This window comes from Fukomys damarensis, unplaced genomic scaffold, assembly GCF_012274545.1.
Source record: "Fukomys damarensis isolate Sample0158 unplaced genomic scaffold, DMR_v1.0_HiC HiC_scaffold_17, whole genome shotgun sequence".
Lineage (NCBI taxonomy): Eukaryota > Metazoa > Chordata > Mammalia > Rodentia > Bathyergidae > Fukomys > Fukomys damarensis.
The window spans coordinates 77,746,287-77,771,442 of NW_022900929.1; the positions used below are offsets into that span (position 1 = coordinate 77,746,287).

At 37.1% G+C, this 25,156-nt stretch overlaps 1 protein-coding gene across 2 annotated transcripts in view; it reads right to left on the reverse strand.

Moving 5' to 3' along the window:
* Positions 1 to 225: 225 nt before the first annotated feature.
* The window catches only part of Cops2 (COP9 signalosome subunit 2), a 25,363-nt gene continuing 432 nt past the window's right edge, over positions 226 to 25,156 (reverse strand). Inside the window, exons 2-13 of one of the 2 annotated variants that reach the window (XM_010638489.3) lie at positions 16,080 to 16,193; positions 15,417 to 15,494; positions 12,726 to 12,851; positions 10,544 to 10,633; positions 10,332 to 10,409; positions 8,264 to 8,438; positions 7,525 to 7,703; positions 7,364 to 7,416; positions 4,346 to 4,443; positions 2,617 to 2,699; positions 1,659 to 1,717; positions 226 to 800 (exon numbers count right to left, since the gene is read on the reverse strand). In XM_010638489.3, the coding sequence (XP_010636791.1) occupies positions 656 to 800; positions 1,659 to 1,717; positions 2,617 to 2,699; positions 4,346 to 4,443; positions 7,364 to 7,416; positions 7,525 to 7,703; positions 8,264 to 8,438; positions 10,332 to 10,409; positions 10,544 to 10,633; positions 12,726 to 12,851; positions 15,417 to 15,494; positions 16,080 to 16,193 (1,278 nt within the window). In that variant the 3' untranslated portion in view covers positions 226 to 655. Of the gene's footprint in view, positions 801 to 1,658; positions 1,718 to 2,616; positions 2,700 to 4,345; positions 4,444 to 7,363; positions 7,417 to 7,524; positions 7,704 to 8,263; positions 8,439 to 10,331; positions 10,410 to 10,543; positions 10,655 to 12,725; positions 12,852 to 15,416; positions 15,495 to 16,079; positions 16,194 to 25,156 lie in introns of both variants that reach the window. The other variant, XM_010638479.3, reaches the window with a different exon arrangement.

Consider the following 25,156-nt stretch of genomic DNA (forward strand, 5'->3'; position numbering starts at 1 on the left):
TCTAAGATGCTAAAAAGCAAAACAACCCCAAACGTAATAAAAACACATCAAGAACCAAACTACAATTTCTGAGCTGCACTGTTTATTTTGCTGCTTGGAACCTAAGTGACAGTGTGCCACTAAACTTACGGGGTTTCATCTAACCTTTACTACACTGCAGGTACAGAAATATATGGACACGTTTCTGGAGAAGTGACATTTTGCAAAATGCAGCAGACATTTTCATTTATACATGAGAAAAGGAAGTGTTCAAAAGGGTATGCATTTCAAGTTATTGCAGGTTATTTGTGAGAGAATTTCTGCAGGTAAAACATGTTTAAATTTAACCAACAGCAGCGTGTCCGTTTATTTAAAATCATGACAAACTCTTCTCTCTGGTCATGTTGCCCATGGCAAATTACTATGATGCTGTATGTTTAGGGCAGGATGTCAATACAGCATAAATCCCGTGGTATTTTGGTTTTCTTCTGGAGATTAAAGCTGTTTTTCTTGGGATAAATGCAGCAGCAAAACACAAACCAGTTGATCAGAAAAGCACTTCTGCCATAACTCCAATAATTTTCAGGACACATCAACCGACAGTAGTTTTGCCATTCCCAGTTCTTTAAGGGTTACTCCTGTGCACTTGAGTAGGTCTGTACGAGCTCGTTCTCCGTTAAGCCAGTTTGCTGACTACAGCCTGGTTGAGAGAATTTAGCTGGTTGGTCCATTTATCTAGTGCAGTATAACGTGCACCGCCTCTCTTCTGATGATCCAGTTCAAGGAGCTGGTTGACTTGATCAATTCGGCCATGGATAGTGCTGGAAGTAAACAAAAGAAAACGTGTGTACAAATAACTTTACTAAGCATAGGCCCAGACCTAACACCGCATAACACAGTCATAGTATCGAATAAATGCAAAATCAAAAAACAGTTGCCTACATTAAAAATCATGGATTTCGCTAGGCATGGTGATGTTGGCCTGTAATCCTAGCGTTCTCAGCAGGATGAAACAGGAAGTTTGCAAGTTGGAGCCCAGCAAGGGGGGTGGATTTAATGAGACCCTGTCTCAAAGGGTGGGGTGGCAGGTATGCTGGTGAATGTAGGGGGGAAAAGACATTTAGTGTTAGTTAAAAAAAAAAAAAGAGCTACTTTTCATCATTTTCAGAGAAGAATCACCAGGCAGAGATTTACCTAATTAATCAAGGGAAAATGTCATGAGGATTTAAATAATGTACTGTTTAAGAGATTAAATTTTGTGGGGCTGGGGATTCAGCTCAGTGATTCTGCTGCCTGCTTTGCAAGCTCAAGTCCCCCAGTTTGATCCCTCGCACCAAAAAAACAAACAAACAAACAAACGAACAAACAAAATTACACTTGCCAAATACCCTATACTTAAAAACATAAAAAAGTATTATTCATTCAATAATTTTCTTGCTACATATATGTCATACACTGAAATGAAACGTTCTGAAAACATTTAGAGCTTTTTTGGAGATTATGTGTTTAATATGCTCATTTACTTGTCAAAAATCATCATGTACACACAAATATCTCTTCTAATAGAAAAATCACAGCCAGAGTGCTTATTAAAAAAATCATAATCAACTACCTGTCACTTAATTCAACATTTATGTTCCAAAACATCTTGTGATTTAAAAAAAAGGCAAAATACTTACTTATCCAATATGCACTGCACCAGCAAGCTTTCCACATCAGCTACGTCTATATTTAACTCCTAAGACAAAAGATTTAATACTTTTAAAGATTTCATACAATCAGGCTGGTTTTAAACTCATTTCCAACCCTTAAAGGAGCATTAGTAAAAGAGGTTTTTGAACAAATGTATTATCAATTCAAAGCAGCCTCTAAAATTGGCCTACCACAGATTTACCTTGTGCTCTGAGGTGTCCCCTCCTGTCATTTCAGGGCATTCAGGCTGCTCCCTCAATAGCGATGTCTACCATTTTCTCATGAATCTTCAGAATTTTATTTTATTTATTTATTTTTTCCTCATTGAGTTTATTGGTACATTTTAGGTCTACAGTACAGTTACATTCATCATCGGGATCTTGTACCTTTACATGACAGGTCTTGGTTCTCATTTTTCCCCCTTGTCCCTGCCCTCCCTTCACCCCCTCCTCCCCTCCCCATTTACAAACACTTTATTTCCATTTTTTCATTTTCTCACACTTTTTTCTTTTCCCTTATTCCCTTTCCCCTACCCTTCCCACTTTCCCTACACCTTTAGCCCTTTTCTTCCTATTTCACAATGTCAGTTACCTCATTAGGATCTTATATACTGTTATAGTTTATTCACACCAGAGAAACTGTTTGGTGTTTACACATGTTTGACTTATTTATTTCACTTAGGAGTATATGCTCAATATGTATCAATTTTCCTATTTCAGAAATTTAAAGACTCCCCTTGCTCTGCTTAAGGTTAAAGCTCTTTTCAGCTAATTCGAATTTATGCCCCCCCAAGCCACAGACAGATTCACATTAAAAGTAAAGCCCTTAGGTTAAGCTTAACTGAACATTATACAAAGCTTCCAAGTCAGCTGCTCTTTTCAAAGGAAGACAGGTACAGTGCATCTATAAGTACAAAGCACAAACATCATCAAGAGCCATAAATACCTTAGAAATAAAAGGAATATGTATTCTTGTGTAAGGCTTAATTAACTTTATGAGCACTTGTGTTCTGATGTTTCGTAAAAGCTCTGAAAGAAAAGACAAAGATCAATACATTTGAATTTAACAGTTTGTATGTACTATGAGTCATACACTCTACACTACCCTAAGTAATAATCTCAAAATATATCTCTCCATCTTGCAAGGAGATAGGTGTTTAGATCTAAAAATATTTGGGTCCAATGCATACACAATGTGCTTAGAGGACCTCTTCATAGTTTCTCATTCCTGTTCCTGATTTTGCTTGTGTTGTGACTGTACTAAAATACTATCCTAAAGCTGGGCATGGTGGCGCACCCTTGTAATCCCAGCACTTGGGAGGCTGAGGCTGAGGCAGGAGGATGGCTGTGAGTTTGAGACCAGCCTGGGCTACATAGTGAGTTCCAGGTCAGTCTCAACTACATAGTGAGACCCTGTCTCAAAAAACAAAACAAAACAAAAAGACCCCCCAAAAAACTATCTTGCTGTCTCAGAACAGCCCACCGTCCATCAATCCCTTGATAGTTAACATCATTTCAGAAGTGCTGATTTGTACCAGCTAAGTTCCTTGTTTTATGCTCTTTAAAAACCTGCAGAATGTTTTATACACTGCTTTTATAATTCCCCCTCAAGTTATTTACACACAATTGTAGTTTGCATTTTTTAAAACTATACCAGAGTCCACAGATGAAGCTTTTGGCTTTTCTATTTAATTATAAAGTGCAGTGTCATTAGGTTCACATGACAATTTAAAGAAAAAGTCTGTACAATGACAGCGATGGGAAGGTGAGGACAGAGAGTATTAATTCTAAACTGTGCTTCAAACTTCCCTGATGTCTCTGGAATCTAAGTATGAAATGAGTTGTTCCAAATGGTCTTTAAACATCCTCAAACAGCTCCAATACGGTGGGACGATGGAGCTGGAAAGGCCCCAGGATAAAAGAGGATTTTTGTCTCTGGTAATTCAACAGACTTTACTAAAAATCTCATTAACTTACTGGTATGAAACTTGCCCAGTGTTACTTACCTTTTGTAATAAATGCATCTCAGCATTATCTACAGTAGGATATTTTCAAAGCTTTCTGGCAAATTAACCTTTTAAAAAGTAAGGCTGAGGGGCCGGGGATTTAGCTCAGTGGTTCTGCTGCCTGCCTCGCAAGCACAAGGAACCAAGTTAGATCCCAGGTGCCAAAAAGGAAAAAAAAAAAAAAAGTAACACTGAGCCTAGACATCAACAACATGGAACAATACCTTAATTAGAAGAGAAACATAAAATGGGATACCACCTCAAGTAAGACAGGCAGTATCTAAGAACCTGACAGATGGATGTGAGGGCACAAGCCTATAACCATAGAACTCCGTGAGGTTGAGGCAGAAAGATTACAAATTCAAGACTAGCCTGGGCTATTAGTGACTTAGGGACACCCTGACTCAAAAAACAAACTAATAAAAAAAGAGCTCGGTGCGAAAGTCCCCAAAATGAGGCAGAGAGGTGCAGTGGGAGGTGTGGCACACGTGATTATATCGGCATGAAACTGGTGAATGATTTTTTTTTCAAACAGTTTTGTAAGTTTAAGGGGCAACCTATCCCATAAGAGCACTGAAAAATATTTTTGAACAGCTTAGTTCTATTAAGAAACTTTTTTCTGACAGTGGAAAAGAAAGTCAGAGAATCTGGTTAGCAAAAAGAATGTACCTTCAATATGTTCTCTTATGAAAGGATCATCCATGATGTTGCTGTGATTTGTTTTCAGGATCTTTTCGAATTCAGTGATGTCATTATTCTGATAGGCACTAACAGAAAAAAAGTGAAAATTTTGTCAAACAGAAAGAAATCATATATTAAATTACATAACCCAGGGCCTGTTCCTCAATATTCATATGCAAAGTCTAAATTACATTATTACTGTTTGATCATGGAAATCAGAATTAAACACACACATATTCTTCTTCAAAAAAAATCTGAGCTGGGGATGCTGTTGAATGGTAGAGCATTACCATGCTTAACATGCACGAGTCCCTAAGTGCAATCCCTGGCACCCACACAATACGAATCTAATTTATTTTATTATAGAAAGAGTAAATGAATCTTGTTGGGGTTATATAGTTACACAGCTAATTAAAAATAATCTCAAAATCTTAGTCTGACAATAAAACATTTAATAACTATTTAATGCTTGATATTTTCAAGTTAAATTGTAAATTTAATCCCTAACTGTTCTTAATGAAACCAGGCTTCACGCACACTACGACTCGAAGGAGTCTGGCCTTATCCTTCAAATATGAAAGCATATCCTCTCTGAAGGTTATCCAGAAAGTGCAGCTTCCTAACTTTTATCTTCTAGAAAGCTACCAGCAACCGCCAATACTTTTCAAAAGAACACTGGGTTCTCCAAAGTCGCTTCGGCCTCAGAATCCCACAGAACTACAGTGCAGGACACCATAGAATTAGTGGCACGAGAGCGCACAAAGGTGAAGCAGGATGGGTCCCCTGCTGCAGCCCAGGGCGGCCTACGTCTGAAACTCTGAGGCACTGGATCTACTCCTGAAGTAACTGTCCGGGACTAGGGGGTCGCTAGAGGTGCTGAGAAGGAAGAGCCAACCTTCTGGACATGGCCCCACTGTCTGCTTTCTACGTAAGACAAATCATCAATCACTGCAGGCCCTCTGCTGTGCTTCCATCTCGGGTCGCAATGTAACTTCGTGTTAGGGGCAGGTGAGTCAATGCTTCAACAGGAATTATTTTCCTCTAGTCTGCTGGCAACTGACTAGGAAGATAAAATTAGGAAGCATTACTTTCTTACCTACCTCAAACTCATTACTGTCATATACTATAGGTGGATAAATTCAACTAGGGCAAACATTTGCACACACCCTTTTTATCTTATATTTGCATCCATGTATTCTTAACTATGGGATATCTTCCCATTACATAGAATTTAAAAATAATGATAAATCTTAGACGACACTGCGGGACCTCATGCGTCACTTGTCTGGATGCAAATGTACCCTTAAAACAAGTTCCAACACAGAGGCTTCACAGGGGTGGGATAGGGATGTAAACATATAAATACAGTTTCTACTTTTTAAAGGTCTCATACATTGGTCCTTTAATCTATTTTAATATGCAGTCCTTAATTTAATTTATATAAAATACTAATATCTAGGGCAAAACTTTTCTTCAGTATTTGAGGTTTAAAAGTTTAGACTGCTGCTTAGCAATTTAGTTATGAACAAAACTCTGAAAAAGTATTTTGAAGTTAATTAACCAAATCAGCTCTGAGAGTAGTGGCCTAATATAGGTGAAAAAAACTGCTTGAAATAAAAATAGAGGCATACTGTTTTATAACTAAATCAATCTGATTCAGCAAACATAATAAAATAGGTTAAAGTAATAAACAATAAAAGAACTATTTTCTTAAAGAGCTTCTGTCATCCAAACACAGTTCAAAAATCAAAGCAACAACAAAAAATCCAAAACCTGACTGTTATTTTTGTGCGGCTAAAACTAAGGTTTTTAAAAAAATCTAATAACTTATAGAAGTCACAGCCAAATAAAAAGCAAAGAATGATATTTTTAAAAAGCTATTTATCATGAAATAAGCTACTCTCTCCAAGTATATAAAGCGTATATATAGGTGACTCATAATTTATAGTCTATTTTTAAAATGAGGTTTTAAAAAACATCTGCTATTTTATCTACATATACATGTAAAAACTCCTGCCCTATCTTCCCATTTATCCAACCTGTCAACTGGGCACACACAACCTAAAACAGAAGACTCAAAGGAACTTCATGTAGTAGTTTCTTACACTTTCTATAAAGAAAAAACCACCAAAGCCCGGAGCTCCATTTTTTCCCAGCCCAACGGAAAGTTCCTCTTGTTCAGTGATTTTCCCCTCCCTTTCCTCCTCTAGGTTTCTCATTCAGCGTTTCTGTGGTAGTGGAACTTGAACCCAGGTACATCGCATTGTGCTATATCCCTGGTCCTCTTGTCTGGACTGGGGTTTGAGACAGGGTTTCACCAGCCTCCCAGCGGGCTGGAATCATAGGTGTGCATCACTGTGCCCAGCTGTTTGGTCGTATTTTCTAGAATTTTCCTCAATATTAACTAATTATGGCAGGTTCTTTAGTTGCTAATCATCATTACTCATATCGTACTCCACGAAAGTATTCTGTACGTCTTTGGGTATCTTACCAGTGTGACCCATCTGCCTCCTGACCCTCCACCCTAAGTAAGCAGGGCACATTTTTAAAAAATGCTATTTTCATTTTGTCATCCATACAGTACATGAGTAAAATAATGTTTCTGTGGTCTTTTTTCATGGGAAATTTGATTCCTCTTATACACTTAGTAACTTTATTTTGGGTTAAGTCAGATGGAAGCAATACACTGTAAATGTCTGCAGGATATTTAAAACTAGTTTTCCATCGAAAAATAGCTGGTACAGACATATATATATGTATATATATTAAAAAAAAGATAATAAAAAGCCAAACAGTGAATACTTTGCAAAATTTATGACTAAAACAAATATTATGACTAACAGCATAATAAATTTCAGAAAATAAAAAATTTAGGAGCTTCTGTGTATTTCACACAAAAATGCAAAAGCGTAAATGCTGCATATTAGTTGAATACTGATACTTTTCTCTCTTCCTGTAAGGGACCTCTTTAAAGAAATGTACCTTAACTGAAATATAAAATCTTACCTTACTAAATTTGTCATTGCTAGAATTTCTGGGTCATTTTTGTACGGCTTAGCCTAAACACAGTAAAAAAAGAAAGTTTAGATATGTGTATGCAAAAAGAAAGAATACTACTTATTTTTACAGAAGATAGCTGATAAGAGAAATCAAAAAGTGAAACACACCTCCTGCGAGTCAAATGGATTTATTCCAGATTTCATTAGCATATTTGCTAAGACCAAGTATTTTAAACAAGTAGTTCGTCTCGGACTTCCTGATTCATCATAATTCTTGAAGGCTTCAAAAAAATCTGTGTGTGCCTTTTCAAATTCACCTTCTCTCAAGTGCATCTTACCACCACATTCTGTACAGAATAAGACATGAGGAAAAAAGCACTTTTAGTTCTGTAATAACAAGACTGACTATAGAAACCAAGTAAAAACCGTTTTATCAGCTTTCAGTCTTTAAATTCTATTAACTTGAATTGTACTAGCCTCCGAGCATACATTTCAATTCTTAAAAGCAGGATTAGGGGCTGGGGATGTAGCTCAGTAGCACAGTGCCTGCCTGTCAAGTACAAGGTTCTGAGTTCAATTCCAAGTACTGGAAAAAAGAGGGAAAAAAAAAGAAAGAAAAGAAAAGACAGACAGAAAAAAGCAGGCTTTTCACTGAACAACAGCCAACTGGTCATTAGTAAATCTTTACCCTCAGTACAAAAAGAATGTAACTTCTTACACATCATTACATCTCAGGAACACAACTTCTGATAATGTGAATTTACTAAAAACATCTCTACTGCTGAAACTTTCACAAGACTTGAGCCAATCCTAATTTCTTTCTAAATATGACCCTTTTGCTGACTTCCCTTCTTTAAAACAGAAATAGCCCCCGGAATCCCTGCCCGCCAACCCCCACCCCACTTGCCTCTGATGACGCCCATGATCAGCGGGTGAGGGATGGCAGACTTGATGTGAAGCGACTGTTCATAGAGCGCTTTCAGTTTTTTGTTGTTTTTCTGTGCTGTGTACATTTGAATTTCCAAGGCATATATTTCTAATAACTGTGTACCCTTTTTCAAGTCATCTTCTCCATCATCAGTCTAGGAAAGTAAATACTTAACTTTAGTTAGGAAAGACAGAATTCAAAGACAACCTGAGTTGGTCTGGGAACCTTATATACATATTTTTGGTACTAGGATCGAACTCGGGACTCTGCACTTGTGAGGCAGTCAGTGGAACCATGGAGCTAAATCCCTGGCCCAAACCTTGTATTTATCACCCTACTTCTGTGTGAAAATGCACTCAAATTATAAGTGGGAACTAGCACACTCACACTGCTTTTAATAGCCAATATGCAGACATCCTTTGTACTGTCTAAGAAAACATAGCTAGAATATTTTGTAGGTCTAAACTGTTTTGGTGTTCATGTTTTTAAGTAGGACATCTACCAGTGGGCATGGTGGTGCACACCTGTCATTGCAGCACTCGGGAAGCTGAGGCAGGAGGATCGCTGTGAGTTCGAGACCAGCCTGGGCTACATAGTGAGTTCCAGGAAAAAAAAAGCAACAAAAAAAAAAAAAAAAAAAAAAAAAAAAAAAAAAAAAAAAGGTAGGGCATTTACCGATGGTCTTCCCCAAATTATCACAAGTGTTTTAGAATCACTAAGGACCTCTGTGGAAATACTAAGTTCCTCATCTCAAAAAATTTCACAATCTAATATAAGACTAATGTCAACAAATGACAACATAAACCAATGCTTCCACTATGAGAACAGAAGACAAAGGGACAACCCCCCGGGGATGTAAAAGGAATCACAGACATGGTGGAGTCTAAACGTGACATTAAAGACGACCAACAGCCCACAAAACATGAGCCACAAAAAACAGCGATGGTCTAGAGTCAGACAAACATGAACAACCAGACACTGACATAAACTAAATCAAAATTTACTGCTGAGTCTTTTAACTTTATTTAGTTTGTTTATTCACTAATGAATCCTAACCAGAGTAAAAAATATCCAGATTATAATACCTGCCTCTACATAACTCCATCAAAATAACTAAGTACTGTAGAAGGTTGTTTATATACAGATATTTTTTTTCCTGTGCTCCTAAAGATGTCAAGCAAAACATCTCCAGAGGGTTTTCATTCTCTAGCTTGCTTGCTCTCCATATATTCTGAAAGCCCCTTCTCCATTCAAAAATGGTTTCTCTACCACCTCTGTGTCGCATGGAATTGAATCCATGGCTTTTCATTTATCAGATGGAAGAACAGGTAGGTAACAAAACTACTAAAGCCAGATCACTAAATTAAAATTCAGTTTCCTGCTCCTTTCTCCCACTCACAAAATGACATACAAATCAGTAGAGTGATGGTACATAGCATTAAATGGCTAAAAATATTTAAAATAGTATTTCTATATAAAATTCAAAAACAATTTAGTAAAATGAAATATAAATTAAGAGCCTGGTTAAAAACAGAGTTGTGCTTTACTGACCATACTGCTACTCCAATCTAAATTACATAAAATTAAAAATGCAGCACCCCCACCACATCAGCCACAGGTCACATGCTTGATGGCTGCATGTAGCTAGAGCCACCCCATTGGACAGCAAAGATACAGGACGTGTTAGGGCCACTGGACAGTGCTGCCATGGACTCATCAATTAGAATAGAAAGTATCATTGCTCTAAATGGTTATAATATTCTTGCTCTATTTTCTTAGTGTAAACAACTAAATACCAAGGCTCATTCTTGCTAAGGATTGTGCCTCGCCTGTTTATTAAATCACTGCACCTCAATCCACAAAGGATGAGAATGGGAATTAACATTAAGAAGAAATGTGATACTAAAAAAAATCTGCATTTTATGAATTTATTTCTTAAATTTTATTTTTGGGATAATGCTCGAACAAGAACACTTCTAGGCTGTACTTTGATGCAATGATTTCATGTGCTCTTCTTTTTTAGTAAATAGTAAGAAGGGAACGCTACCTGGCAGGACTGATGTAACTGGCGTAAAATTTTTTGAAGCTTTCCATATTCCTCTCGTTCTAAATATAATTTTCCAAGCTGTAAAACAAAACAAACAAAAAAACAACATTAAAATAAAACAAGATTTCAACAAGAAAAGGTGTGCATGCTTAGGAAATATTTTACTAAGGAAACCCACCCACTCTCCAAGAGGAACACAATGCAGCTGTTACCTTTGTGTTTGTCTTAAACCACAGCCTATCATTCTTAGCATCTTTCAAAGCTTCCAGTGTTGTTTCATAGAATTCCTGCAGTAAATCCATCTGACATAAAAAATCAGAATTCTATAATTGTAAACAGCAAATTTGTACCTGTTAATAAAGTTAATTTGAACAAACTAAAAGTGAACTTTAATACACGTAAGATATACTATTTGTATCTTACCAAATGTCTTCTACAGTCCAAAAATTAACAGACTAAACTTATAAGTGCCAAGATCTCTTTGCATGTTTTACAAAACCCAGAAAACATTTTCTTATATGAACTTCTCGCCATAAACTCTTATGCTCTAACAGTATACGTACATCTGTCCTTCCCAGTCCAGAAACTCATTTTACCTTAACAGAAGTAAATGATGTACTGTACTGTTTCTAAGTGTGTATCTTATAAACTCAACCCTTAACTGATGATACCTACTGTATGGCAAACACTGAGTGATCTGCTAGAGCAACAAGGAAATGTAACTTTTCTGTCAAAATGTAACTAATATATTGGGCTCTGTAGTTTTCAAGCCACTAGCAAACCTTGGAGCTGGACAGAGACAAAAGTCTAGTTACTTTTACTTGTGTTCAATCATCACTGATTCACCAATCCCACAGTGACATTTCCCATGGAAATCCTATCTGTTTTGTATTGAGAAAAGCTCCTCTATTCACCTTCCTCATCTACTTCTGGTTTTGCTTTTGAGTATCTGGTTCTTTCAGTCTCTACTTAACAAGATCACAAGGAAGAGGAGCCTGAACTTAGGAAGGTTTGATAGTTCCAGGAAAGGCTATTTCTTCACAACTACTGATGGCAAACGCTAAGTCAGAACGCCGCCTGCCTTCTATCTGTTCTTACTTTCAGAAGGCTAAAACTTGACCTATAATAGCACAGAGAAGCATGTAATCTTCAGGATTTAAAATGACTTTATTCTCCTCCTCCAACAGGAGGCACAGCATTTATAAATTGTATAGGAAAAATGGTGTGATGGCATTTTGTTTGTAAGATCTGGAAAACATTTTGCCACTTAAGAAACCCCGCAATATAAAACTTATTTCTAGAACTAAGTGCTAATGCTCCAACAAAACATCTAAGTTTACCTTCTTTGTCCCCATCTGACGTTAAAAATCCACCTGACATTTTCAACATGAAGAACAGAAATAAGCTACTTAAAGAAATTAAAAAGTGACACCTATTAGAAAAAGACAGGAAACGAGAGGCTGTTTATGAGAGCACTTTTACTAGGAGCATCAAATGTTCTAAGAAATGCTAAGTGGTAGATTTTGTGGTACATTTTCATTCTTAAAAGACTGAATAATCTAAGTGAACACTATCTCAGTTAACAAAAATAATCATCACTGCTTTTCTTACTGACCCAAATCTAAAATAATGAAAGCACTACTCCTCTTAGAGTCGCCTCAGTTTCTTTCATCGTCAGCCCTTCCTTTCTCAACATCATTCACCCACCCTTCGCAGGAGCAGTCACTGAGCGAAACTAAGAACCAGCAGGAGCACACGATCTGCACAAGGACCTTCACCTCATCACACCCACAGGGGTCACTTGTGGTTCAATGCTCGGTAAACCCCCATGATAGCCAGCCAGAGTGGGAGTGCAGTTTACCAGAAGGAACTATGCGATTTAGGGACATAGCATGGCGGTAGTGTGCTTGCCTAGTGTGCAAGAGGCCCTAGGTATATCTGCACCGCAGGAAAACTGAAGCAAAACAAAACAAAATAAAAGGAACTGTGAGTGGGACTCTATGGGAGTCTACGTGTAAATCTACAAAAGTTGTGCGCAGATGATTTTTTAAAAAATTTTGGTAATTATTTTTGAGTTTAATTGTTAAATTTGCAGATGATTTTAGTATCTGAAGACAGAGATAAGCTGGAGTTATTACCTCTTCATAGTACATGATTAGGACCGCTATTACAAAAACTATATACTGTATTATTTTTGAAGCACACAAATGAGCACGTAATTGCGTTAAAAGAAACTCCACGTCTTTTCTTCTTTGAAGTACAAAGTCCTTCAAGGGGGGGCTCAAGGAGGGCAGGGTGGAGAAGATCAAAGCATGTGTTATCCAGGTACCCATCATTCTGTGTAACTAGTAGACACTACACTAATAGTATCAAGAGGAAAAAATGGAGTCTAACCTGTTTAGAAGTGGAGATATAATCAAGAATAGAATTAATAGATTTTTCAGAATAATTTCTTGTGACTGCACTCCGAATATAGGTCAAAAGTTGTTTATATCTATTCATCATTTCTGGAAAGTTTGTCTGTGAGGGAAGAAGAAAGCATTAGATACATATCTCTGCATTAAAGTCTGCACACATGAGTAAGATACAGTCTATACTACTACCAAATTGAGCCACAGTTCGTGTAATTCACAATGTACTTTTGTAAAAGAAGAACTACACATGGCAGGAATACCATAAGACATGTTATCTTAAATCTGAAATTACAAGTTACTCAGATATATAAACCATGTTTATGAAGTCAGTCTAAAAAAAAAGTGCAACTGCTACATTTTCCAAAGTTTGGATATTATTCTTCACTGCATAATGCAGTTACTTAAACCATAAAACTACTAATATATTATATACTATCATATATTATATACTGTATACTAATATATACTAACATACTAATAATTTATACAGACCAAAAGATAGAAATAAAATTCAGTTTTCAAATGTCTTGGGTACCAGCTGTCCAGATTATCAGTGACATCCTCCCCTAAAGATCTGCCCCTTCACTAGGAAACTCCAAGAGTTCTTTATTTTCTGCACATAACTAGCTGGCTCTACATAAACAACATGAAGTGGAAGAATGTCTTCAAGCACCAGGAGGCACCTCAAGTCAAGTCCTCCCACGTGAGAGTCAACTCAATAGCTGTGGTAGTTAATGCTGGATTCCCTGCATTACTATTCACACTACTGTGGGTCATTCCAGAAACATGAACGACCTGAAAAAAGGAACGAGTAGCAGTGACACGTCCGGCAGTTAAATATCTGGGAGGAGGCTCGTCATTCCTGAGCGTGTCATGTAAGACAGTTTATGAGTCTAACCTTATGCCCTGCACCTGGTCCCCACAAACTCTTAACTGCTAACAGCCCTCCTTTTACTGAGCTCTTGTCTTTGAATCAGGGAGATGGATGGAGCACTGGCAGGTAGAAATGCTTTTTGACTGGACTAACTGACCATGTGTTCATTAGAGTGAGGAACTGATGAAGGACAGATACATATTTCAAAGTATTTTTGTCTCTAAGAATACAGGTTTTGCGTGAGAATAAACAAGTGACATGAGTTGCCAAAACTCAAGTCACAAAGCACATCTTACAAGTAGAGAAAGATGAGATAATGACTGTCTAACTCATCTGTGTTGTGGTACAGAATATTATTTTTAGCAAAAACTTAGTTCTCTTTTTTGTTTTTTGAGACAGGGTCGCACTACGTAGTTGAGACTCACCTGGAACTCACTATGTAGCCCAGGCTGGTCTCAAATTCACATCCTCCTGTCTCAGCCTTCCGAGTGTTGGGATTACAGGCATGGGCCACCATGCCCAGTGCAAAAACTTAGTTCTGAATTGATCTCTTTATATTACATTTTGAGGGAAATTAGTCAAACTGGTCCTATCTGCAATGGTGAATGTACAGAGCAGTTGATAATGAACTCTTCTAATTTTCTATTGCCTAAAAACAACATAGTGATAAGTCTTACTCTGAATCCAACCAGAAAATGAGAGGAAAAGAATAGAAGCTGAAACAACTCTTGAGCAAACAAAAGATAACCAAAGTAGACAAACAGCACAAAATACAAATAATCCTTTCCTTTTGTATCTCTGCTCAAGGTAAAATAGCCAAGACAGGTGCTCGGTGCCCAGCCGGACATGTTCGTGGGAGCTGGGGGGACTGGTGAGGGAACGGGGCCCTTTCAAGGAAGCTCACTCCCTGGGGATGTGCCCTTCCACGGGACACAGGGACCTTGGCCTCTTCCATTCTCTTTCTTGCTCACCATATGCTTCTGCCAGGAAGTTCTGCCTGGCTGGAGGCTTCAGAGCAACAGTGGACTGACTGATGGTGGATGGACACCTCTGAAATTGTGAGCCAAAATACACCTTTCTTCCTTTTAGGTGATTCACTCAGGAATTTTATCACAGCACTGGAAAGTTGACTAACATATCAAGTCTTAAAGGTAGCATACTGTTTAAATGGACTAAAGAACTAAACCCTTGCTTGTATGTTAAGATAAAATTTTCTTGGTACCAAGGATTGAACCCAGGGCCTCTGCCCTGAGTTACACACCCAGCCGTTTTATTTTTAAGAAAAGGCCTTGCTGAATCACCAAGTTGCCCAGGCTGGGCTTGGCCCTGTGATCCTACTGCCTCAGACTCCCAGAGTGCTGGCATTATAGGTGCCACTCACTGTATCTGGCCAAGCTAGATTTTTATAGGAACTTTTAGTGTTTCAAGTCACAGAAATCTAAGCACAGAATATTGAACTGCTAATGTCACTAAGATCATTTCATCAAAAATTTCTGTCCTTTAGGTTCTTCCATAACCTCCCAAGTCATTAATTTGAATACAGCACATAACAACACATCCAAACAACATGCACAAATCTAAAGGATAAGTTTTCTTAACAGGAAATTTAGATAGCTCATGCAGAATTTTAAAAAATCAGTAGCAGAATTGTAGTCCTAACTGCAATGCAGAGTAAAATGGAAATATCAATAGAACTACTGCAGATAAGTTGATATAAAGGCATTTTGTTGCAATGAAGTTTTAAACCCACAGAATTCACTCCATTACTATTGTAATTCTCCTCAAAACGAATCTTACCAACTTGAAATTAATTTTAATCATTTGTTTCAGTGCTTTAAATCCCCATTCTCCTTTTTCACCTTCAAGTTCCAAAACCTAAAAAGGGAAAAATTTTAGTTTAATATATTACACATTTATTTTCTAATGACAACAGTATCTAAGTTTTTAATTTAACCTCACACTCATAAAAAATCTCCCCAATAATTCCACTATTTCTCAGGGTTAAAAGCAAAGTTAAAAAAAAAAAAGACAAGTTTTAAAATGCTTTCTTATGGATAAACGAGTTTATTTTGAAGTTCTTTAATCAAAAGATTAAGCACTACTACTTCACTCCAATAGCCAGTACCTTGTTCCATCTGCTAGGTAAGAACAATCCAAAAATGTGCCCTAAATTAGGAAATCAGTGTAACCTGCCCCAAAAGGAAATATAATCCACACTGACTATTACACTCTTTCTCCAGTCAGCATTTGAGTATGCTATTATGCTTTTCAGGATGTTTGACTGGAAAAAAACAACAGCCTTAGAAATGCATGCTTTTGCTGCAAAGTATAACCCTACAGGATTATCACTAAGTATTCCAAACACATTTCTGAGATAAGATAGTGCTGGGCTTAATTTGGTTTGATACATCATTAAAAATATCAACTTTAAGGTACAAAATTAACTGAAAAAAAACACACCTTTTGGAAGCTGCTTAAAGCTGCTTTTGGGTCATCTTCTTTTAACGCTTTGGAATTATAGTACTGATTTTCCAAATCCACATTTGGCTCAGAGTTACTGTCTTCAGAGTATTCCTGTGTGTTGGAAAGAAACATTAAATGAGAAAAAAAATAAACCCACACATTGCACTGTAAAAAGTCAATGCTGTAGGAATGGGAAACCATACATTTACACAAAAACAAAACAACTTTGAATACACAGGTAAAATATAAACAACTAGTACTAGTTAATGATCTCCAATTAAACAGTGGTTAGCCTTTGCTTGGTCACCGGAGCTGAGAAAAATCTAATATAAATGTGATATAATCAATAATCATTCTGTAATACTTTTTTTTAACACCTTAATTTTAAATTTCATTAGACTAACAAGGCCTAACTAGTTAGGATGGTACTCTAATGCTAAAAACAATTGCATATTAATAAGACTATTTATTTTATACATATTTCAAATTGTAATAGCAGTTTACATTAATGTAATTTAACTGTACAACAAATCAAAGTAAACCAAAATGAATTTACATAATTTTATGAGATTTTCCCATCATATGAATTCAGTTCTTAGTGAAAAACAGTAAAGGGAAAATTGAGATAGAACAACTATGAATGTGGAGTACTATAAATTGTTTAAATAAATATTCAATGTATTAATGATTACAAAATACAGATTGTGGCATAATGAAAATTATTTTAGGAAACCACGAGATAAAAATTATTCCCTCCTCAGTTATACGCCTTTACAAAGGGGTGCACTTGTGTCAAATTAAGAATAATACTGGGTTAGGAAGGGAGATACAAAAAGAACAGTATAAGTTATTTCTAAATCCAATCCAGATACAGTTTCTTTCTCTTTCTTCCCAAGAGATATTTATGGAAAATTCTGTAAATTCTCATAAAGGCAGAAGAGCGAAGAAAGGCACAAGTGTAGGAAGTGTTTATTTAGAAAGTTCAAAATACATCAACACAGGATGACTTTTGCAATAATCCAAACAGTGGCTTTGTAATGTGCGCCCTCTGGAGGGAAATCATATCCTTGTATGAGGACAGGAGTGGCCTGAGACCTAGACTAGACTTAGGACCTGGCATTCATGTTAACTTTAACATGAAAAGCTGTGGAACACTTTTTTTTAGGGACAAGATCAAACCGAGTAGTAACGATTCATTCACTTCTTCACCCTTGTTTTATTTTGGGGGGGGGTTTCACTGTGTAATCCAAGCAGGTCTCTCCTCCCAGCAATCCACTTGCCTCAGCCTCCCAAGTGCTAGAATTACAGGTGTGTACCACCACACCCGGCCTTATTTCTTAACCCTTGTAATTTAGGTTTGAAAATGATAAAACTACAAAAACAACAAGAAGCCATCTTTGTACATAGTGATTAAATGATGTTATCTATAGTAGTGAAGTTGGGTTTTCAAAGATAAATGAGCCAGAGAGGGGCGGTGGGGGAGTGGTTAGGGCGAGGGCGAGTGAGCCCACGGGAGAGCCAAGAGAACCACAGGAGCAACTCAACTGCATAAACAATAGCAGGCAACTGAAGTAAAAGCAGTTATGCTGCGGGAACACAAAACATCCTAACCGATCCACCTTTGGAATACACCTCCACTTCATCCATCTTGTCCTTAAACCCCTGCCACATGCATCCCTACCAGGCCACCTCCATCTCTCCAGACTTCCGCAGCCTTCACATTCTGTTCTTCCATCTTCAAGTTCCAATCTTTTCATGGTAAGCAGCCACAACACTTTTCAAGAAATCTAAGTTATCTCCTCAGAAGTGGCATTCCACTACTCAAAACTGGGTTCAAAGTAATAAAGACCTGGCTCCCAAGTGTCCAGCCTTGTCTCCTAGCACGTTCCCCTCATCCACAGTCTTCCCTCACTTGGAGACGGGGTGCTGCCTGCCTTTCCCTCTCCACCTGGCTCACCAGGACAGACCATTCCAGATCTCAGAATGGCCATCTCCTCATGGAAGACTATGGAACCTACTCACCCTTGTGGAAATCAGTTCTCTGTCTTATTAACTTGGAATAAACATAAACATTTCTTATATCTAAGTTATAGCAAAGACATTTTGAAAGCCTCATTTAATATTGTTCAATAAAACATAGAAATAGCTTGAACTGGAAAATTACCTTTTTGCAACCCAAACCTTCAGAATGCAGCCCTGAACCTGGAAGTGAATGAAAAATATTTCTGATTTACATTTATCATTAAGGCCTAAGCATTTGGACTCTCATTCAAAGTCCATTTAATTTTGGTTTCTTGGCCCAAAATAGATTAGAAAAAACCAACCAGGCCAGGGTGTGGGAAGAGAAAAGTACAAGTTGAGAGGTACACAAAGCAACAGGATTTGAATTACAAAGTTTCCCAGCAGAAGGAACACTGAAAATATATTATGAATTGAAGGCCTAGAATTCATTGAACCAATTATGAAAACAGGATCCTTTACATTTCCTGCCATGTCTCATACCACAACTTCTCATCCAATCACTAATAGTAGCTGGAGTCATACCTTGGTGCTACTTGAAACTCGCATTTAGTACTGGACGCATGTGGGTGTCATCATTGGTGCTGACCACCTCGTCCTCACTGCACTTTCCAGGCAAAACAGTGTGTGGTTTTCCTTGATTGCTGCCAGTTAAAGATGAGCACCAGGGTACCATACAGTGTACAAGACCAGTTTCCCCACTTCTGGGATCTGACAGACTGCACAGTAATGAGATCTCTCAATTCTAGGTAGAGAAACTCTCCAAAAATCACAAGGACTGGTATAAGACTCAATCTAGTCCTCCACATATACTTTTTTGGTCTGTCGTATTATTTAAGTATAAAGTATTTTTTTGCATAAGTGAAACTGAACTATTAGATGTCTCCACTAAAATGTACAAATATGCGAGAATCGCCCCAACTGATGTGCTGTCGGCTGACTTATGACAGGCAGTCCCGTAACGATCTGTAACACCAGCTCACTGGTCTGAACCAGCCACCTTGATGCCACTATCCTGTCTTTTGCAGTTTTGAGTTGGATGATCACCACAATGTGGGCAAGACAGCAAACCATTCTTCAGTTATTATACTGGCATTATGTAAAGAACTGATGATATTTTAAATAGGTCTTTAGAAGAGCGATTCTATTGTTTAAATACTTTTATTATCTGTGTCTCACTTAACAATGGGGGCACATTATGAATGTGTCATCAGACAATTTCCCATTGTGTGAACATCATGAACTGTACATATACAAGTGAAGACAGATACTAACTATATCATTAGGGAGTATAACTTTATGGACACCCTGTCATATATGCAGTCTATCACTGACCCAAATTTCATTATGTAACAGAACTATTTATGCCATCAACCAGCGCTGTGCATGCAAATGCAAATGAATGCAAATGAACAATCTTCCCCCTACAGGTCTATGAAAGCACTCAGGGCCTATTAAAAGACAGATATGCAACAGAGATATGCAAATACTCCTAAGTATAAATAGGAGTTGCCAGTGACAAAGGGAAGTTGAAATAAAGCAATTAACATGTGCAAAGGCAAAGAAGCACGATACAGTATTACATGTGTGGGAGAATCATGAGTAATTTGGGCTGAAGCACAGGATATATGTACAGAGTTGGTGAGATGAACTGATACTGGACAGAGGAACAGGACAACAGAAGACATGCAAGGAGTTCAGATCCAAGGGAAAGCTACAAAGCAAAGCTTTTACAAGGAAATAATCAGTTTTGTGTTTTAGGAAGAGATCTCTGGTGACAAGAGTTAAGGCCAGATCAGCTGGGCATGGTGGCATTTGCCTGCAATCCCAGCACTCAGGAGGCTGAGGCATGAGATATGAATTCAAGGCCAGACTGGGGTACAGGGTTCACAGTCAGCTCGAGCCACACAGATAGACCCTATATTCAGAAAACAAAACAAGGCCAGGGATTTAGATCAGTGGTGTCACCTGCCACCTGCTTCACAAGTTCAAGGTGCTGAGTTGGATCCCTTGATACCAAAAAAACAAAACAAAACAACAGAATGATAAGAGGATAGAGGCTTCATTCTAAGTATTAGAATGAGGTGAAAAGGAAAAGTTTGGAATTAAAAAAACCAAGAAGATGTTAAGGTCAAGGATGTAAAATAAAATAGACCTAACATATGGGCACAAGATAAAGGAAAATAAAGTTACCTGTAATACTAGTGGATAGGTAACACATGGTGCCATTAATCAAAACAGGGAATAGAGAAGAAATATCTTAATATTGCTAAACTGAATAAACTTATGTTAAATGGATATTAACAATTTGTAAAGTTTAAGTGAAATATTTTAGATAGGAAAGAAACTGAAATTTTAATCAATATATGAGTAATGCTTTAAAAAACAGAATTTAAGCAATACATGTAAAATAAGAAAGTACTTGAACGTGGTAAAAGGGATCAAAACCTAAATGAAGCTCAGTAATAATTTTAACCTAGTTATATAATAACTCAGGTCCTGAGGTCTCTCCAAAAACAATTTGTGATCCATTCACATTCACACTATCCAAATCTACTCTCCTTTTCTCAAATACTCTATGTGATTTTAAATCTCTACATTAGCACAACTATTTTTTCCTGCTAGGAATTCTAAACCACATCCCTTCTAAACATCCTCCTGCTTCTCTCCCATGGTCCTCCTTGACCCTAACACTCCTGGGAGGTGTATTCATGAAAGGCTTACCTTTGTGAGTCTCCACCTCTTCTTAGCAAACTCAATTTTTCTAGCCAATCATGTCTCTATATGGCATATATTTAACACAGGGTTTTGTGGAGGTTGTTCCCACTTCCCTCTCATAGCACCCCGTCAATTTCTTAAAAGGAAGAATTTCCCTCATATTTTGCATTCCCAGAGCATGGGACATTTCAGAATGCTGAATAAATGTTTAATTGAAATGACAAATGGCTTAATACTCCAAAATAACAACATATAACAGCTGCAGTCAATTTTGACTACATGCTGGAATGCAGCCCCTGGTGAACAGTGTTAGTTCCTTAAGTCCTCTACTAACTTGTGTTTCTTGTCAATACAGGTCCTAAGAAATACACTTAAAGAATGGAACACTCATCTTTAGCAATGCTTCCAAGAGACTCCAGTGTGTCTAGAGCCCTTATCAGACGCTAGGCACCCTGCAAAGGTATAGAGCCATATCTCATTACCCTTAAGTACTGTAAATAACACAAATCCTAAATTGCTATTGTGGCTTATTCATAAAGTTATCCAAACTTTAAAAAATTCACTCAAGTTACAGTAATGGGTCCCCCTAACTTGTTATCGACAGTGTAAGTCAGAATGCTCTAAACTTTCAGTCTTCCAATCAAATTTTCCAACAAGAGCAGTTATAAAAGTCATTAAGATTCTTTTTTGGGTGCAGTTCTGACTCTCCTACAGATTTGCCCTGCTCACCTGTCAGTATGGGGGTTGAACCCCACGCGAAGTTTCTAATTCCCAGTAAGGTACAAGCATCCTTCCTGGGAAGTCATGCACAAGTACATATTTACTTTGTTGGATTTTAAAGTTTCAATTTTATTTTGTTAACTTTATTTATACTTATAATGATTAAATCTGTTACTTACACTTACATAACTTTATTTCACTCTTAGGATGGAGGAGTTGTTTCCCATAACTTACTTTGGTTATTCCTGTTTAAACCATACTAATTTCATTAGATAACCAGGCCGATGAGGTGACCACCAGGCCTTGCGAAAGTTCATCAAAGCATACAATCCAAATCAGAAGTTTTTCTTTCAGCTAGTAGCTTTAAAAGATAGTATCATGATCCCAATGATACTGACATGGACTATGGTCATGCTTCTGAAATTCTGAAGAAAACTTTTAATAGGAGTCAGGTGTTTTCAACCAAAAACAGCATCATCAGTTCAATGGCCCACTACTGCACACTTATCTGGAGTAACTTCTAAGATAAATTAAAAAGCAATGTGTAAAACAGTATATAAATAAAATGCTATATAGTGGTAAAAGAATGAGAGGGATAAGGATGTATATTTGGTTACTTATAGGGGAAACTTGAGAAACAAGTGGGAAAGAAATTTTAATGTATATATGTACATTTTTTGTTAAATAACACCTACATATTACTTATTTTAGAAAGCTATGTTAGACATGCTTCCAGCTCCAAAGACACATTTCTAAGAGGAACTCTAAAACTTGAGCAACAGAATTACCATTTGGCTTCTCAAGAACCAAGTACATTTTTCTTAGTCATTTTTATGTTGCATCATTTGCATCTACTCCCAGAAGAAACTAAGTTTGCAAGAAATAAACAATTTCTAGAAATTAAAATCCAAAATAATTTATTTTGGGACATTTCCCCAATACTTTCCCCATCTAACTAAATAGGGGTAGCACAGATTATGGTCATTGGTATTTTTAAACTTGACATGTACAGTGGCTGCGTGTTCACTGTGTGCAGAGCACTTGTGATGGCCCTCATTACGCCAGTGACAAGAGCTTCTGTAACATTTCCTGTAGCTAAGGCTCATTTCCCATCTCCTCCCCTCCAAAAAGCAGACAAAAGTAGGAAAATGTACCTATTCAAATAAAGAATATCCTGCCTAAATAAAAGGTCATACTAAAGAATATTTTTTGGTGTAAGCGCTGCCAAAGTGAGCACATAAAGAATAATTTTTTGGTAAGAAGTTAGTCTGTCTTAAATCTTTTCTAAAAATACTGTTAAGTACAAAGTAACTTCAAGTTACAATGGCTTAATTACAACAGATAAACTGCCTTGACCTAATAAATGGTGTAATAGTTACCATTTATTAGTATTGTTACATATTAGATCAGCAAATAACCTATAAATCTGTAACATTCACATTGGATTAAAAGGCCTTTATGTATACCATCTCCTACATTCACCGTTACATTTCTATCCTTAGAAAGTAGCTGGTTTTGCCTCTAATAAAATTAAAAAAGATCTTAGAAATAAGTGGTCAAGTACATTGCATTTCTTCTGTATTTGTTTCTTTTCACTCAGGAGTGTTTTTTTTTTTTTTTTCTTTTAGATCTTGGGTATAGATCATTTACTTTCTTAGATAAAAACAGCAGAGAAACAGATTTTTAATCCTTCAAAGGATATCCTAAGTACCTATTTCCACTAGATTGAGGGGAAAAAAAAAAAAGAATTTAGGATGCTAAAACTTATCAATGGTGCCAGCTGTGGTGGTGCATCCCTGTAATCCTAGCACTTGGGACATGAGGATTGCCATGAATTTGAGGCCATCCTGGTCTACATAGTGAGTTCAAGGGCAGCCTGAATTAAACAGTGAGACCCTGTCTCAAACAAACAAACAAACAAACAAATCAATGGATAATTATAAAATATGCTGATCACCACTGTGATCAGAAATAGTCAATATTTTAACTAAAATGAAGTGATAGCTTTCCAGCAAACAATACATTTTAAAAGCAACCGCCCTAAGGTAGCAAGTCAATTCTGTAAACTTTCTCAATATGAAGAAACTGAAAAAAAGAACTAGGTGAAATAAGTATTACTGTAAACATGAAATGGTAACCCTTAATTTTTTATTTCTAAAACACAAAATAATTGAAGGAAATTTACTAGAAAGTGAAGAATAAATTACTAAAGAAATTTTATTCAATTAAAAGTCTTAACTGTTAAGTATAACAACTTCTACTAGTTGACATACGATTAAGAATACATACTGAATCTACATGGGAGAGAGACAAGGGAGAGGAAGAGGATTAAACAGAACGCTGAAGAAGGGACATACCCCAAGCTTCATTTAATTATGCAGTATTCCAAATTCTTACATTTTTTTCCAAAGTAAAACCACCACATATTCAGCTTTATTATATACTGTGCAGGTAGTATAGGCACTAAAAGGACAGGGGAACTTGGCCACTTAAAACATATTGAAATACAATGTTTACAAAAATTACGTGTATTTCAGGAACAACCAAGATTCCCATTGCCCTACTTTACAGTTTTAATAATCATCATCAAGTCAACCAGTGCTAATAGTGTATTAATAAGACTATTGCTTAGTAAAGAGGCAGAAATACTTAAAAACACCAACTAAAACTACAAACACATTTTAAAGAAACACTTCATCACTATAACATAAACATGTAATAAATAAAAATGCAGAGATAGCACAAGTAACACATTTTTAACTAAAAGTACTGTCTACAACTGGCTTGGTATTCAGAAATTAAGTTAGGCAGAATTCACATTAACTTCAAAATTTACAAATCTCTACTGTGATTTCTGAGTAGGAGAAAGCATTTCCTCACCATTTTTTCTTTTTAACGAAATGTGCCTTCTTTAAAGAATGTTAAAACGAGAAATCACTTACGGATTCTCCGATACAACCAACTTACATACTAACTCAAAATGTATTAACACAGTAGCTTGAGACTCTCTGTTCTGATCGGAAAAATTAAAATAAAAGAAGAGCAAATTTCCCCAAACATCCACTACACAACTTACGCATAGCTGCAGCACTACCCCGTCACATACAAGAACGAAACAATAACACCCCTCAAATAAAGAAAGTTGACGCTAATTCTGGGGCAAGATACTGTTTCTTAGTACCCACAGGTGTTTCTGAATAGCAACCAGAAACGTGGGTTTTTTGAGGCCACAAATCCATTCTTACATTAACCCTTTTTTTCCTTGACACTAAACCTTGAACCTTTAAAAAAACAAATCACCATCGAAGTGGGTACATTCACTTATTTCTATGCTGTTGTTGTAAAGTTTGAATACTGGACATTTTCTTAACCATGGAAAAGCCATTGGTTCAACCCCCTTCGCGTTCCCCCAAACCAACAATAACAAAAAGCAAACCTCCACCCCCCAGCTCTCCTCTTGGAAGGCCTGAACAGGTCGTCAGGCTACCTCTTTTTCGCTCTCTGAACTCTGAGCTCTCAGGGGCAGACACCCGCTGACCCCGGGCGAGAAGGCCATCGAGGCTGCCCCCGCAGGAGCGCCTGGCGGCCGGGCCGGGGCAGGGCGCCCGGTTCCAGAG